This window comes from Podarcis melisellensis (assembly GCF_964234715.1).
Source record: "Podarcis melisellensis genome assembly, chromosome: 9".
Taxonomy (NCBI): Eukaryota; Metazoa; Chordata; class Lepidosauria; order Squamata; family Lacertidae; genus Podarcis; species Podarcis melisellensis.
This window is the reverse complement of record NC_138541.1, coordinates 73264177-73281824: the sequence shown is the minus strand read 5'-3', so window position 1 is coordinate 73281824 and position 17648 is coordinate 73264177. Positions and strand designations below refer to the sequence as shown.

The following is a 17648-nucleotide window of genomic DNA, read 5'->3' as shown; positions in this document are numbered from 1 at the left end:
TAAAATACAATAACCTATTAAACATTAAAAGCTTCCCTAAACAGGGCTGCCTTCAGATGTCTTCTAGAAGTCTGGTAGTTGTTTTTCTCTTTGACATCTGATGGGAGGGCGTTCCACAGGGCCGGCGCCACTACCGAGAAGGCCCTCTGCTTGGTTCCCTGTAGCATGGCTTCTTGCAATGAGGGAACCGCCAGAAGGCCCTCGGCGCTGGACCTCAGTGTCCGGGCAGAATGATGGGGGTGGAGACGCTCCTCCAGGTATACTGGACCAAGGCCGTTTAGGGCTTGAAAGGTCAGCACCAACACTTTGAATTGTGCTCGGAAACATCCTGGGAGCCAGTGTAGGTCTTTCAGGGCTGGTGTTATGTGGTCTCAGCGGCCGCTCCCAGTCACCAGTCTAGCTGCCGCATTCTGGATTAGTTGTAGTTTCCGGGTCACCTTCAGCTGCTCAGCCTCGCTCCTCCGCCATGGGGGTCATAAGGGCCTACTAGGCAGAGGAGGCCTAAGGTTGCCTCCAAGGAAGACTGGAGGGCGAGGGCAGGAAATCCCACTTGATCATCTCCTTGCCTTTGGGACATCTCTGTCCTTGAAGCCAGTCTGGAATAGTCCAGGAGTATAGGAAATTGCCTTAATCCCAGCCAGAGCAGCGGTCTTCTTAGCTCAGCAGTGTCTACACGGACTGGCAGCAAGGGTCCTCCAAGATTTCAGACCAGGAGTCTCACCCAACCCTACTTGGAAATACCGGGGAGACCCCTGAACTGCCCTGAGACCCCCCTGGGTATAGGGCGGTATATAAATTCAGTAAATAAATAAAACCTGGGGCCTTTTGAGCTGCACCCCTTCCTTTCTTGGCAAGAGAGATTCTCCATACCTTTTTAAAGCCAAAATATTGTTCAGGGATGGCTTTCCCCTCCCTTTCCAAACTAAGTACCGATCCAAAACTTAGCAATTAATTTAAAAGCAGTAGCTGTTTTTCAGCACAACCAAGGCCTCTGCAAGAGCTGTTCAGCTGTTCTCCCCTGAGGTGGTGACACATTTCAGACCACAGCATATTTCATCTAAACAGGAATAATGTGGTGAACCCTAGAAAGATGAATAATATACTTTCTAGACGTGGTTTTGGGCATAAATATTTATTTACGGTGCTGGGAGTGGGCGCAGAGGCCTCCCAGCTCTGAGAAAAACTAAACAGCTGAATTGACACAATGTCCGATCACCATATTTTTTAATGGCTGTAAGTTGTTTTCATTTGTATTTAATGTTATTTTTGATTCTGTAACCTGCCCTGGGACCTTAGGGTGAAGGAGGGTTAATAAATAAGTAATATCAGAAGGTTCCTCCATAAGCACCAACTGTCCTAAATCAATGCCACCTTTTTGGGGGGTCTTCGTTTTTGCCTTTTGGGGGAGCGGCATTATTGCTAGTCAGCGTGGACCTGTGTCGGTCAACCTTGGGTCCTCAGAAGTGGTTGGACTACAATTCCCATCATCCTTGGCCAGCTTAACCAATGGTCAGGGAGGGTGAGAGTTGTAGTCCAACCACACCTGAGAGACCCCAGGTTGAAGGCCCCATGGAGCTGGCTGGGCCAAAGGTCTGAGTCACTATAAGACAGCTTCCAAGGCTGTTTCATTTTTTACAAATGAGAACTCACACTTGAAATGGTTCCATGTCCCACAGCAGTCCATTTTCCATACACTCACTCCCAAGTCAGGAAAAATGCTTTCCCCTGCCCAAGATGACTCTAAATACCAAATTGACCACAAGGCTTCCAGCTCTGTGAAAGCTTCCCCGGTCAGTAACCCTTGGCTGGCTGCCTGATTGGAAAGAAACTGGTGCATTATCTGCTAAAAGGGCATTTGTGCAATGTCTTTGGTTTCTCGAGATGCCTAACAGTTGTGGAGAAGAGTTGCATGTCCTCTAACATTTTGCTGAAGATAATTGCGGGGGCCTTTTGCACACTTGTTAGCAAGAGCCCCCAACACCTGGTCCTGGAGGCGCTGGATGCAGCAAGCTTGCTGATGAGCAGATGAAAGAAGAGTGTGGGCTGTAAACGCAGCCACAAAATTAGTAATGAATAATAGAAAGTCAATATCTAACCTGTTTGGTACTTCAAGTTCAAATGAGATAACTAACATTCTAATACTACTTGATTATAATGAAACATCAAAGTGGTGTGCTAAAAATAAAAACGATGGGGGCGATGCAACTAAGTTTTGCCCAGAGTTGAAATGGAGTAACTTTGGAAAGGGCACAGCCGGCTCTAAACAGGAGCACTCTGGGTTGTGACTCGGACAGACTTAACATTTTAATCCTATGCACACTTTCTTGGCAGTCAGCCCTCTTGAAATTCCCACTGAACGTGTGGTTTAGCAGGGATAGTTTGATCTTATACTGGACAGTTCATGAATTGATCTATGTTGACTGCAAGTAGCTCTCCAGGGTTTCAGACAGGGAACATTCCCTGGGCTGCCTGGAGACGCTGCCGGGGTGGGGATGGGGCTGAACCCTGGACTTCCTGCTGTCAGGCTTGGCCTGCTCAGCTCTCCCATGGAGGTTTTGAACTTGAGGAATCAACAGGGAAGAGGAGGAGGTGGCTGTTTGGACATGTGGGTTAGAAGCGTCTTGGTTCTCCTTGCCAATGTGCCATTAACTCCCCAGTTGGCTTTAAAAGAGGATTAGACAAATTCATGGAGGAGGTGAGGGCGAGCAGCAGCTTCTGAGCTGGACGGCTCTGATCCTGCTTGCAGGTTTCGCACAGGCAACTGCGAGAAGAGGACTCTGGACTCGATGTTCTTCTGCAGGCTCTTCTGATGTTCCGGATGAAACAGCTCAGGGTGTGTCAGATGGTATCCTCTACTTAAAATGTAGCCGCAGACCAAGCTGTTATTACATGTGATTCAAGGGAGGGTGAGCAGGTTCGGCCTTGAGCTGACCATGTGATTTTAATTTGCTTTGCCCTGAATGCAGCCACTGTAATGATAGACCAGGCGTTTGATGAGACGCAACTGGGAAGAGACAGTGGGCTGACGGGCAAGTGGCTTTGCTGCTTTCGATGAGAAGAGCCCCTGTGCCCCAGTGTGCGATGTGTTGTGGTGATGAACACCCCCAGTGTGGAGAGTTCCATCTCTGGGGGCGCACGGTGTAACTAGAGGTCAAAGTTGAAAAACAGCAGACCATGAAATTATTTTTAAAAATGGACAAAAGTTAACCGTTTTAAGAACAGATATGAACAATAAAATCACTCTCACAGGAGGCTAGATGGTTTTGAAAGAGGATTAGACACATTCATGGAGGAAGAGAGGCTACTGTTGATGGCTACTGGCCATGTTTCCATACTCTGCCTCCACAGCCAGAGGCAGGGATGCTTCTGAATACCAGTTGCTGCAGGACTCTTGTGCTTGAACCCTCCTTGCTAGTTTCCCGTTGGGGCACCTGATCGGCCCCTGTGAGAAGAGGGGGCTGGACTAGATGGGCCCTGATCCAGCAGGCTCTTCTTAGGTAAAGGGACCCCTGACCATTAGGCCCAGTCGTGGCCAACTCTGGGGTTGCGGCGCTCATCTCGCTTTATTGGCTGAGGGAGACGGCGTACAGCTTCCGGGTCATGTGGCCAGCATGACTAAGCCACTTCTGGCGAACCAGAGCAGCACACAGAAACGCCGTTTACCTTCCCGCTGGAATAGTACCTATTTATCTACTTGCACTTTGACATGCTTTTGAACTGCTAGGTTGGCAGGAGCTGGGACCGAGCAACAGGAGCTCACCCTGTTGCGGGGATTCGAACCGCCGACCTTCTGATCGGCAGGTCCTAGGCTCTGTGGTTTAACCCACAGTGCCACCTGCATCCCTCTTCTTAGGTAGCCTTGCCTAAATAAATAACATCTTAGCGGGCATCAATTGGTTCCTGCTTAAGCAACTGGATGAGATCATTTCCTGCAGGGAGGAGATGCACTCTTCCCGGAAGGAACCTCTGGCCGAGGTTGACCATGCAAGCCCATCTGCCTGGCAAAAGGGACTGTGCACCAGGCTAAGCTTGCCCACCTGGTTTGACCCACTTTATCAGTCTCTCTATTATGTGAGGCTCACATTTGGGGGACAGCCAGCCCCCAAATAGCAATAGAGTGTCAGTAAGTTGGGACCAGTTTACCTGCGAGATTGCCTAACCCCACATGCTCCCACCTGGCCACTTCAGCCTGTGGAACTGGCCCTGTTGCAGGTGCCACATATGACCCATTCCGCATTTGTAAGATACCACTCTGGAACTCCCTGCCTGGTGACATCAGTCAGGCCCCTTCACTGCACTCTTTTCAGCTAAAGGCATCTTTCCCCAGGTAAGCCTATGCAGGCATTTAGAAAGCTGGGGTGAGTTTTAATTATTATTGTTATTTTAATTTTTTGAAAGTCTTAAATGAGTGTCTATTTCTTATTGTTTATCTATTTTTCGAAAGAGCTTTGAGGTTTTGGCTTTTGTTTTTGTTTGTTTACAATCAAGCAGTGCATAAATATCCACATTTTTAGAAAGCCTGTTTTCCCATTAGAAGGGGAGGTTTTCACTGTCTCTCCCTGGTGCCACAGCACTGTGCCAAATTGAACCCCGTGCCCTGTTCCTGAGCTGCTTTTAAGCAGAGGGGAAAGACCCTGGGAGATCCAGTCATATTTACTCATTCTGTTCCTGCCACAGACAGATCTTGGCTGCTTTTGGTTGCTCAGGCAGGAAACAGCTGGCTGTGCCTGTGCATAATCCTGCAGGCTTCTGTCCTCTGACATCCCCTGGGGCAGGGAAGGTGGAGAGGCTCTGAAGCCCCAGCTCACACTTCTTGTTTCCTCTGCTCTTGCAGCAGAGAGAGGGATCACAAGACTCTGCTTTTGAGAGAAGGAGCCAGGCCTCTTCGTTTGACTCCCCACCTCCTGGGTCGCCTTCTTCCTGGGAGGGCCATCCAAACACGCTGCTCTGTGGTGCTCACTTTCTGAGCCCTACAGCATGGATCACAGGCAGCCCACCCATGAGGCCAGGTGAGATGACTGCCTCGGGCGGCAGGATCCACAGAGGCAGTGTCTGTGTGAAGTTAGTTTCACTTTTCCGGAGAGCAAGAGAGAGCGAGTGCATGGCACAGCATGTGTCCAAGTTCAGATGGACTTATTTGTTTGGCTTGTAAATAAACGCTGTTAAAGAGAGAAGAACAGTGTCTGGACTTTCCTTTCCATCTTCTCACCTGGAGGCAGCCGCTGCTGCTCTGTTACTGCTTGAAGACGTTTTCCACAGAGGCTTGCGCAGACAAAACGTGCAGAGTTTTTGCGCAGAGGAAACACACTGGACAGGCAGAAGTTCCACAGGTGCTGCTGGTTTCCCACTGTTATGTGCTGAAGTTGTCACCCTGGGCCAGCAGGGGGATACTGTAGATAGTTTTCACTCAGGTCCACATATGCAAATAAGGAATTGAAAGTGACGTTCAGTGATTGGATAGTTACAGAAAGTTGTTACAGTTGCGTTGTAGTGGAGCTCTATATAAGCAGGCTGGCTGAACCCTTCAGTTCAGTTCTGTTCTGGCCTGTGAATAAACAAGAGCTTTCTGAAGAATTTCTGTGTCGTCTGATATGTTCACCCACAACTTAACACCCATTCCCAGGGAGGAAATGGCCAGAGCTGCCCTCTGGGGTCTCTCGGCATCTGCACCCACCTGGTGTGTTTCGGAGCTTGTTTTCTGCTGGCGTAGAGGTCAGGATCTAAAGCAGGGGTCAGAAAGGTTTACCTCACCTGGGCCGGTTCACTCCAGTGGAGATCCCTCTGTGGACTAGATTGTGTGTGCGTGTGAGCGCGCGTGCCCACGATTTCTGGCATCTGTGCAGACGCGATTTCCGGTGTCTGCATCTGCGCAGACGCTATTTCTAGCACCGCAGAAGCGAGTCCCCGCGCTGCGCTGGTTTAGCACAGAGTGCAGGGACTCGCTGAGTGGGCAGCCCGGTTTGGGGGCGGCTCGTGGGCCAGTTAAACGACTCCAGTGGGCCGCTTGTGGCCCATGGGCCTTAGGTTGCTGACCCCTGCTCTAAAGCAACAGATTCAAAGGGGAAGAAAGTAGATTCCAACTAAACTTCAGGAAGAACTTTCTGAAGTCCAGAAAGCTGGCAGTGGAAAGGACTCTTTTGAAAGGTGGTGGCTTTCCCTTTCGCTGGAGGTTTTTAAGCAGAGTTTTCAGAAATCACTGGGGATTGTATCTCTCTGGGGGGGAAGAGGGGTCTCCTAGGCACTAATTTCTTACACTCACCCACAGCCCCTTCTCGGCACATGGCGTTAGTATACCCTGGACTGGCTCAGCCAGCATCTCCTTCTGAAGTCGCCACAAGCTGTCTATGCGGCGCAGCTGCCTTTGGCCCTCTGTTTGCCCTTTGCAACTTTTCTGCCTGTAGATTTAGACCCTCTTCACTTGCCAAGCATTTAACTTGTTTGCTTCTAGGAATGCACTCCTTAATAAAAACCCAACAACCCGCAGCTTTTACTAGACTTACACAGGTCAGAGGGCCACGAGTATCTGACAAGGGGCTCTTAGATCCCAGCTGGCAACGTCAACCACCAGGCTGGCAGTGACATTTTAAGAAGCAATGACTGCAGGGTGGTTTGTATGGGGAAGTGTTGTTCAGCTGGCTGGGCAGGACTTGGCAGCTTTAAGGAAGGAAGCAATAAAAACGTCTGTGCTCTGCAGTGACAGAGAGAGAAAATTGCAAGCACTTTGCCTGCTTTGTGGGAGACACTGGTTGCTCTTTCCCCCACTGAATCAGGCTGTTCTGAGCCATGCCGTCGTGTGCTGCCTGCCCCCTAGCCTTTGTGCAGCTATGACATCCATCAGGGGCACGTGGCGGCTTTTCTGTGTTCTGTTGTGTGTGAGCGGCCACATTCCCGCCACCAGTGTCACTTGTTCGGCACTCCTGACTGAACTGCCAAAATGCCAGGAGAACAAAGGCCATCATTTTATTTTTGCAGACACACACTTAGTGAGGCACCACTAAGTGCCTTGTTCGAGGCTTATAGCTGGTGGAACAGAAAAGACCATGAACCTTGGCAGTGGGCCCCTCCAGATGGGTAGCAGCCGGTGGGGCAGAGAAGGCTTAGTTCACCTCCTGAGAGGGGCGAGGCAGTGGCATGGTCAGCCCAGTGCAGACACACCTGCAGAACCAATCTGGTGCTCCTGCCCATGGGTTTGCACTCTGCCAGCCTTGCTACTGGTTTGCCATGATGGGGAGTAATGATGGGGAGAGAACCACATACACCATCTTGAGGTCCTTGCAGAAAAAAGGTGAGATCAAAATGCAAAAAATGAAAATAAAAATCCATAAATAGCAATATACAGTGGTACCTTGGTTCTTGAACTCAGTCCGTTCTGGAAGTCCATTTGACTTCCAAAACGTTTGCAAACCAAGGCGTGGCTTCTGATTGGCACAGGAAACAATGCCAACAGCCAAAATGCACATTCGGCTTCCCAAAAATGTTCGCAAACCGGAACACTCACTTCTGGGTTTGTGGCGTTCGGGAGCCGATTTGTTCGGGGGGCAAGCTGTTCGGGAACGAAGGTACCACTGTAATAGATTATTTTCACTAATACATATGCACTCTTTATCCTAGTATATGCATTTTTGGCTGGAGAAACCACATTACAAATTCCAGAGAATTTCTAAGGATGGTTGTGTTTGGGAGGAGGAGAGGACAGGAGAGAGAGAGAGAGAGAGAGAGAGAGAGAGAGAGAGAGAGAGAGAGAGAGAGAGACAGACACTCTGCAGTTCTATGGGGAACAGAATCGAATTTCTCCCACCTCTCAAGGGATTGGCAATAAGGAGCATCCTTTGCAGCCTGTCATAGTGAGGATCTGCTATGATAATGAGGGTTTCCTTCCCCTCCAATTATAAGCAGTGACTCAGAGATCTCAGGAGAAGAAAGCTTTGCTGCCTCTTGCCAGAATGAGGTAATATTCCCTGGGTAGACAGGAGCCTGACACGAGGCTCCTCTGGTTCCGAAGGGTGTGTGTTCGAATCAAACTTTGGTTTCCATAGAGCTGTTTGGCCTTTCTCAGTCCCTAGGCAGTGGGCAGGATGGGGTGAGCCTTGTTTTGGAAGACAAGTCATTAGCAAAAGGTTTGCCGACAGGAGGGGGGGAGGGAGATGAGGAAGATCCCTGGCGTACTATTTAAAAAACAAAGGTGAATAGTGGAAATTGGCCCATGAAGTTTTTCATGGTGCAGAGCTTGAAATGTGACCTGCTCCCAGTGTGGTCAAAATCAGGTGAGCGGCAAGATCAGTTGAACAGTCCGTGCTGTCCTCACACATTGCAGGGGGTTGGACTTGATGACCCTTGGGGATCCCTTTCAGCCATGCAGTTCTTGTCAGGAGCTCATCCTACACTCGAGTAGGACCCTGGCAGAGACACATGCCCGACTGGCATGTTCTCTCCCTCCTGGTCGTTCATTTGGGAGCTTCAAAAGCTTTCTTCTGCCCAAACATCACAGCGACCGATGCCAACAGACACCGGCACACATAGAGATCCGCAGAGTCTTCGCAGCTTGCGTAACAGACCTCAGCAACTTAGCATTTTGGCTAATCTATTCACATATAAACACACACGGAGCACTGCAACATGGCTCCCTCTCTCTCTAGCATCAGTCAGCAAAGAGGTAAAGAACAAAGGACAATAGTCCCACTTCACAGAACACAAATATCCTGTCTCCATTACTTCCTACTCTGTGGAGTCAAAACATACATCGTCATGTGATAGACAAAAATCCCATGACTGCAATCATGGAGCAGGAATTCTAACAGTTCTATGATTCTGTGAAACTTTGCCCAAGCTGGGGAGCAGCAGGCCCAGAGGTCAGGATTTAACAGGCCCTGGTGGGCAGGGATGGGGCCTCTAGTAGTGATGACCCCCCTTCTGCTGGATATGCAAGGATCCCTGAGTGGTGCGGCAGACGAGTGCCATAAAGTGCTGCTGCAGCTTGATGCGATTTGGGAAACTCCCTCCATCTCCCAGAAGATCGTGCTTGGTTCCGGTGGTAGCTGGATTCCAGTGGTAGCTTCTTGCAGAGGAGACGGGATCCTGTGACCCCACCAAATGTTGCTGGGCTCCCAGTTATGGCCACCCTGATCCACTGGCCATGCTGGCTGGAGCTGTTGAGAACTGGGGTGCAATCAGACGTCAGACACAGAGCGTTGGCAGCTGAAGTTCGGTGGCAGGCAGGTTGGTCTAGTGCAGGGTTAGGCAACCTAAGGCCCGGGGGCCGGATGTGGGCCAGTTGCCTTCTCATTCCAGCCCATGGACAGTCTGGGAATCAGCGTGTTCTTACACGAGTAGAATGTGTCCTTTTATTTAAAATGCATCTCTGGATTATTTGTAGGGCATAGGAATTTGTTCATTTAATTTTTTTTCAAAATATAGTCTTCACATGGGCCCACCACGTGGTCTGAGGGACGGTGGACCGGCCCATGGCTGAAAAAGGTTGCTGACCCCTGGGCTAGTGGGCAGGCGGATGGAGGCAGCAGTTGAGGAGCCTGTTGGAGGTGGGCTCTGTCCCCTCTTGTCTGGTCTTTGCACGTGCTTCCACCCAAACTGCCTAGTCCACCAGGGGGGCACACCCCCTTTTTCTTTTTCACTGGATAAGAAACACCACTTTAATAACCCATCAGGCAATGCAAAACACTTAAAGATACGGCAGAAACCGTTTCAGCTCATCTGGTAGCAGAAGTTCACTCATTCTCTGTCACTGTTCTCATCCCAAAGACTTCCGTACACAAAGGCGGCACAACTGCATCATGGAGAAGGACCCTCAATGAATTTGCAATACTTGCTCCTCCCCGGGCACTGGCAACCCCTGCTATGCTGCTGCCTGAGCTCAAGGGCACTCTGCCCACTTCTGTCCCCCCCCCAGCTGGTACTCAAGGGCATACTGCCTCCCAGGGCAGTGACAGACTGTGGGCTCTCAACTTCCAGTGGTGTCCTGTGCAGGTGCCCCTTCCCATTATGCCATACAGCATTATTGTGCCACCCCCTCCATCACAGTGCCCAGTGTGGTTGCACTGGTTGTACAGTGGAGTTAGAATGCACCCATTGTGGCCGTGTCCTGTGAGCTCTGCCCATGCCATCTCCACCCACCCATCTAGGAGCTGGGTCAAGTAGGAGGAAGATGAGTTGGGAAGTGGGCTTTTTGATATTGGCATTGTTTTGTTTTGCCCCGGGGCAAACTGCTGTTATGCCTCTGCTCTGCTGTCTTTCGTGGCTGATTGTTCTGACCTACTTCCCAGGATCAGAGGAGGCTGGGAGTGCCCGGCGGGAACATTCTGGAGGGAACTGGTTGTGTTTCAAAGAGGAAAATCGCTGTACACAAACAGACTTCCGTTGTAGCCAAGTCTCAGTATAGGTATAGATTGCAGCTGAAAGCTGCATACAGGACTGGGTGTCTCACAAAGGACATTGCCAGATTGTGAATTAAGTAATCAAATACTAGGTGTGTAGCTCCACCCCTCCTCCTATAGGAGTGCAGGGTGGCTAATACGTCCAAACCGGAATGCAATGGAAACTTCTAACCAATAGCTTAAAAACAACCTTCTAAAAAAAAGTTTAAATGCTTTAAATAAACCCCAAGCCAGTCACCTCACAACTAATAATTTATGGTTAGGCAGGAACAGATTTTTCCACTAACAGAGGCCTGGGGAAATGGGAATGTTTGATTCTTCTTCAAATAAGTTAATGGATGAGACAGGTGCAGCTTGCTGGGGGGGGGGGCATTCCACAAACCGGGAGCCACCACTGAGAAGGTGCCATCCTGCAGGTCCCTCCCCATGAGGCTGAACGAGAGACAAGCAGGGCATGTGGGTGGCCTGATAACTTAGATGCATCACAAGTTCCAGTTGGGTGTGTGCCTGCAAACAGAACATTCCTTCCAAACTTTGGAAATAGCATTGGGTGCTGATGGGAAAGCAGCAAAGGAGGCGCTGGTTTCTAGAACCTAGAGGATAAAGAGTAGTATCTGATCATCTCAGCAGAATAAGAACCTAAGGAAATGTGATGTGCAAGCCTAATAGGGTTCCTGGGATTTTCGACCCATCCCATGTTGTTGTTGTTTTAAGTGAACCAACCAGGTTCTCTCTTCTTGGACAATCAGATGGAGCAGGGCATATTTTTGGGAGGGGTCACTTTTCTGAATTTTGCAATTTGGCTCTTGGCTCAAAGTATCTACCGTATTTTTCGCTCTCTAAGACGCACCAGACCACAAGACGCACCTAGTTTTTGGAGGAGGAAAACAAGAAAAAAAAGATTCTGAATCCCAGAAGCCAGAACAGCAAGAGGGATCACTGCGCAGTGAAAGCAACAATCCCTCTTGCTGTTCTGGCTTCTGGGATAGCTGCACAGCCTGCATTCGCTCCATAAGACGCACACACATTTCCCCTTACTTTTTGGGAGGGGAAAAGTGAGTCTTATAGAGCAAAAAATACAGTAACTGCACATTTAGGATTTTTTTAAAAAGCACATGCCAAAATAATTGCAGATGTTTGTGCTGTTTTCAACCTCAGTAAATTGGACACTGGATGCTGTCACAGGACAGGATGCCCTTCTGAATGGATTCATGAGAAATGGATGCTGTAGAGCAAAGTCTAATGTATTGACTCCGTCTGCAGACTAATAAAATCGAACGTATTGAATTTCTCCGCAGGCCAAAGCAAAGACGCACACACATACCTCTAAATAAATAAAAGGATTCTTGCATTCCAGGGGGTTGGACTAGATGACTCTTGGGGTTCCCTTCCAACTCTTTGATTCTATGATTCTATGTTTCTATGTAATAACACCTCAAAATCACGTCCCCTCCTGCATTTGGCTTTTATTTTATTTTAATTTTTTTGGGGGGGGCAGTGATTTTGGAGTGGTACACGTGTGGGGAGTGTTTGAGTCCTAGAATCATTGAACTTCAGAGTTTCATCTAGTCCAGCCCTCTGCAAAGCAGGAATTGCAGCACAAGAATCCCCTGCAGGTGGGCATTCGACCTCTCTCTCAAAATCTCAAAGGAGGAGGAACCCCCCCCCCCACCTTCCAAGGGAGTCTGTTCCACTGTCAAACAGCTCTTACTACGCCTGACCGTTAGGTCTAGTCGTGACCGACTCTGGGGTTGCAGTGCTCATCTCGCTTTATAGGCCGAGGGAGCTGCGTACAGCTTCTGGGTCATGTGGCCAGCATGACTAAGCCGCTTCTGGCGAACCAGAGCAGCACACGGAAACGCCGTTTACCTTCCCGCCGGAGCGGTACCTATTTATCTACTTGCACTTTGACGTGTTTTCGAACTGCTAGGTTGGCAGGAGCAGGGACCGAGCAACGGGAGCTCAACCTGTTGCGGGCATTCGAACCGCCGACCTTCTGATTGGCAAACCCACAGCGCCACCTGCTTCCCCACAAATAAATAAATAAATAAATAAATTACTGGTAAATATATAAGATCAAGTTAAATAAGTAAGCGAGCTCCCTTGGAATGCCCCTGCTCCCTCGGTTTTATTTCCAAGGAATATAGCCGCTTGGGGGGGGCAGGGTTTGGGGAGTGTAGGACCAGTGGTTACAGCCAAAGGTGTAAAAGACCTCTGGTCTTCCAGTGTTGGAGGATTCAATCTGTCACCATCCCTGACTGCTGGCTGTGTCAATGGGGGCTGATGGGAGCTCCATGCGGGAAGGTCCATGGGTCTCTCCTCCCTGGCTGGAGGAGACCCCTGCCTGCAACCCAGGAGAGCTATTGTTGGCAGTCAGTGCAGATAGCTGTGAACTAGGTGGCTAATGTATGGTTACCAGTTTTTTTTACAATGAATCCAGGGACACTTTGTCAGCGGTTCGAATCCCTGCGATGGGGTGAGCTCCCGTTGGTTGGTCCCTGCTCCTGCCCACCTAGCAGTTTGAAAGCACCTCAAAGTGCAAGTAGATAAATAGGTACCACTCCGGCGGGAAGGTAAACAGCGTTTCTGTGCGCTGCTCTGGTTCACCAGAAGCGGCTAAGTCATGCTGGCCACATGACCCGGAAGCTGTACGCTGGCTCCCTCGGCCAATAAAGTGAGATGAGCACTGCAACCCCAGAGTCGGCCACGACTGGACCTAATGGTCAGGGGTCCCTTTACTTTTACCTTTAGCAATAGGGAGTCAGTAGTGGGGATGGTGAGGCAACAAAGGGGAATCAGTCACAAAGGGGGAAGGGGGCAGGAGATCTGTACCGCTGGACGTCCCTGGTTCTCCTTCGGCAGTTGCGGCAGCAGTGGCAGTCAGCAGCCCGGAGCCAGCCTGGTAGCGCAGTTGGCTCTGGCTGGCTTCAGGAGCTGCCCGCTGACATGGCGCCTGCCATTTTTCCTTGCTGGAAGTTCCATCGAGGAAAAACGGCGGGCGCGACATCAGCTGGCAGCGAACAGCTCCTTAAGCCAGCTAGCCAGAGCTGAGGCTGCCGCTGTCACATTTCCCGGGGACAGATTTGCAAATCTGGGGACTGTCCCCGGGAACCAGGGACATCTGGTAACCTAGGCTAATGGTCTGACTCAGGATGAGCCTGCTTCCTCTGTTCTCAGCTTCCTATATTCTTATGGGTGGGAAAAACCAGTCGGTTAGGTATGTCTCACTGCTGCACAATTCCTCTGTGGAATGTCTGCAGAACCTGCCTCTCCGGAATTGGCAATGCAGTGTCGAATGTTCCCCGTTTCCTCTTTGTATTTTTGTAGGTGAGAAGAGATTCCGGTTTGATCCCAGGGAGGGCCACGTTGTGCTCTACCATAAACAAGGGGACCCCTCGGTCTTAGTGGGGACCGTCGGCACGCTTCATTACTACAACTTTGAGAACTCCACCAGCTTTACGGTAGGGAGATGGAGGACAACGCTTCACAAATTTGTTTTTAACTTTCCGTTTATTTATTCACAAAAAGTGCAAATGTAACAAAAAGGAAGGGAAAAGAAAGGAACCGAAATTTAAGCCACGAAATATACAAAGTACAAAGCTCCAAAGGGATAGGAAAGTATTAACTCCTACAAAGATTCACTTTACAAATAATAAGTATAAAAACAGAAGCATCTTCCACCAGTGAGTTCCATCATTATTGACAATAAAGGTTCCTTAAAGGCTTCGGTTTTCCAGATATTCACGTAAACTGGTGGCACTGAGTCACCACATGCCTCAATATTTGTATACGGAATAAAATCACATCATATATATAAAAAACCAGTCATTTGAGCTCTGGCCTTTTAGTTTATGAGATACCTTTTCAAGAAGGGCAGTTTGCCAAACCTCGAATACCAGCCATCCAAATGGTTAAAGGTTTTCCAGGAAATGCAGCCTGGGGTGCTGTTGAGAGAGGAGAAAAAGGTTGCTTACATTTCAAACGGAGTGTTAGCGGAGGGGTAGTAGAAGAGTTTGGATTTGATATCCCACTTTATCACTACCCTAAGGAGTCTCAAGGCGGCTAACATTCTCCTTTCCCTTCCTCCCCCACAACAAACACTCTGTGAGGTGAGTGGGGCTGAGAGACTTCAAAGAAGTGTGACTGGCCCAAGGTCACCCAGCAGCTGCATGTGGAGGAGCGGGGAAGCGAACCCGGTTCACCAGATTGCGAGTCCACCGCTCTTAACCACTACACCACACTAGCTCTGTACCTCTGGTGGGGCACATGTTGTGCTCCTTCTGGGGTTATTGTCCACCTTTGGTCCCCACCCTGCACTCAGCTCTCCTCTCCGGTTCCTAGAAGCTGTCAGTAGACAACAGTGGCCACGTTCCCAGGAAATGGCTTTAACTGGCCAGCTAAACCAGATGAGGGCAGCCAGGTAGTCTCAAACCTTCAGTGAGTTAGGGAGCTTCCCTGCATGCAAAGACAAACTCCGGCAGACTGAGCAGATGAGACCAATTGTGGGTCAAGAAGGCAGTTTCTGCATGTGCTGTAGAGGGAAGTGAGGATCAGATGGGGCTCATCAACCTGGGAAGGTGGTCCATCTAGGAGAAGGAAAATTCTGGTGCTAAACTCTGCTACCTTGTGGAATATCTTCGGGAGAAGAAAAAGCTCAGGAGTAAAGCCTACAGAGATCCAGAGTCCCTAAAACAGTTGGGTGGCACCTTTCACGCCTCCTTTCAGCAACACCTGTAGCCAAGCTGGTGCCAAAGGCCTTGCTCTGCTTTCCTTTGGACCCCATCAGTGAGGCCAAGAGGGGGTCTTGTCTGGGCAGCCCAGGACCTCCCTGCACACTGACCAGGCTTGTGGTCACTTTGGTGTTGCTCACGCAGTGGTTTGACTTCACCTCCATAGAAGACAGGTGGCAACAGCTTTTCAAATCCTGCTCTGTTTCCAACTACATTTTATTCAGAGAAGACTCCTAAACACAGATTTAGATCTTGGAGCTGTAGTTTCCATTTTAATTCAGAATAATCCAGCCGTTTCGAAATCTGCTTAAATTTGGGAAAGGGTCTCTCCTGTCAGTTTCATGACAAACGAAGGTTCTTCTTGCAGACTTGGAAGAATCAGTTCCCTCAGGGAGCTAGCTGGTCTGGAAAAATGTCAAAGTCTCAGTGACAAATTAATTGCTTTGGTGTAGCCTCAGGGAATGGAGAAGTTGTTAACTTTCCAGCATTCATAATTTCCCCAGCTCTCATGGTAAACATCAGGACAAGTGGGACTACTGTGGCAGTGCAGAGTTCAGGCTGCCAGCCAGGCCCTCTTGGCGGATACACTGTTCTGTTCTCCTCCCCTAGACTGTCAGGTTCCCTATCCAGGGGAGCAGCCTGGACCTTGAACCCAACTCCAGAGTTGAACCCAACTCCAGCCAGATTCCCCAGTCCCAGCAGCCATCATAGAATTGTAGAGTTGGAAGGGAACACAATGCAGGAATCACAGCTGAAGAATCCCTGGCAGATGGCCACCTGACCTCTGCTTAAAGATCTCCACCACCTTCTGAGGAAGTTCGTTCTGCTGTCGAACATCTCTTACCCTCAGAAAGTACTTCCTAATGTCATGTCTTTCAAAACTGGATGACGGCAATGCAGTCTGTGTGGGACTTCCCTCACATTTGATCCAGAAGCTGTAGTGGGTGCAGAATGCTGCAGCCTGGGTGCTGGCAGGGGTAAGACCCCACTAGCATATTGCTCCTCTGCTCAGAGATCTGTACGGGTTGCCAATTTGTTACTGGGCCAGGTTTTGGGTGTTATTATTAGAAGAGGAAGTTTGTTTGTGCCCCCTCAGCCACTTTGATCTGTGGAACTGTGGTACCTGTTACAGGTGCCGCCTAAAATCCACTCTGCATTCCCTCCTACCATTTCTCTGTTGTGGGAGGCTGTGAACTTTTAGGCACCTAGACAAGCTGACCTAAAAATGACGTGGGTGTCTTGTCTCCCTCTTTCATTCAGGTGCTTATTGAAACCAACAGGACGCTGTCCAACTGCAGGAAACCGGTACGTTTGCTTGTTTGTTTATAAAAGTATTTTTCCCCACAGTATCATAGAAATATAGGTAAAGGGACCCCTGACCATTAGGTCCAGTCATGGCCGACTCTGGGGCTGTGGCGCTCATCTCGCTTTATTGGCCAAGGGAGCCAGCATACAGCTTCCGGGTCATGTGGCCAGCATGACTAAGCCGCTTCTGGCGAACCAGAGCAGCGCACGGAAACGCTGTTTACTTTCCTTCTGGAGCGGTACCTATTTATCTACTTGCACTTTGACGTGCTTTTGAACTGCTAGGTTGGCAGGAGCAGTGACCAAACAATGGGAGCTCACCCCGTCGTGGGGATCCAGACCGCCAACCTTCTGATCGGCAAGTCTTAGGCTCTGTGGTTTAACCCACAGCGCCACCCGCGAAGAGGTTTACAACAATATAAAACATAGATGTTTGGAGGAATTGCTGCAGCTAATCCCCACCATCTCTAGAAAGGTGTTCTCCTTCTGCGCTGAATGATTCAGCAGGTGGATTGGGCCCAGAGCTCAGTGACAGAGCAGGTGCTTTGCATGCAGAAGGGGCCAGGTGCTCTGACATTCTTCATTCGCACTCCATGGGAGGTTCCCCTTCCTCTCTTCTCCTTGACCTAATACTTTGCAACTCAGCCTCGCAAAAAGTTTCTGTCCCTCTGCTAGATCTGCGGATGCTTGGACTAAATGTGGATTTGACAGCCATAAGACAGAGGTCTTTCTCAGCCCAAGGGCCACATTCCCTTCTGGATGACGTTCCAGGGGCCAGATGCCAGTGGCAGGCAAAAGTGAGCAGAGTGCAGATTTTGCCCTGAGTGTAGTAAGCTGGTTTGTACACACAGCCCTCTCTGACCTCTAACCTGACAAGCGAGTGGCAAAAAAGAGAAGAGTTCAAGGACAGAGTCTGGATGGGCAAAACCAGTCAAGGAGAGTGTGAAGCAGGCCCTGTGAGGGGGTGGCCTGGGGGAGAGTTTCAAGAGCCACATTTGGCCCCCGGGCCTGAGGTTCCCCATCCCTACCTTAAAATTAGGAGGTCCTGCTGTGCAGGCCTTGGGGAGACAGTCTCTGTCTTGTTGGAGGGATCTCCAGGATGGGAGTGGATGGTTGGGGGTCGTTTTCTGGTCCTCTTCATCATAGTGGGGGTGGACCCAATGACCTTTGGGGTCCCTTCCAACTGTACAGTTCTTCACCTTAACCGCCTCCACTTCTCTTCCAG

General features: G+C 49.7%; 1 protein-coding gene and 1 long non-coding RNA gene across 2 annotated transcripts in view; one reads left to right on the top strand and one right to left on the bottom strand.

The window, feature by feature from the left end:
- SEMA7A (semaphorin 7A (JohnMiltonHagen blood group)) overlaps positions 1–17648 on the top strand; it is a 46925-nt gene that overhangs the window by 15960 nt on the left and 13317 nt on the right. The window contains exons 2-3 of the mRNA XM_081925635.1: positions 13716–13849; positions 16379–16423. Of these exons, the coding sequence (XP_081781761.1) occupies positions 13716–13849; positions 16379–16423 (179 nt within the window). The remainder of the gene's footprint in view (positions 1–13715; positions 13850–16378; positions 16424–17648) is intronic.
- LOC309378032 lies at positions 13884–17642 on the bottom strand. The gene is made up of 2 exons (XR_014171801.1): positions 17452–17642; positions 13884–14332 (listed from the first exon to the last, which is right to left on the bottom strand). It is a non-coding gene; the product is annotated as an uncharacterized lncRNA (long non-coding RNA).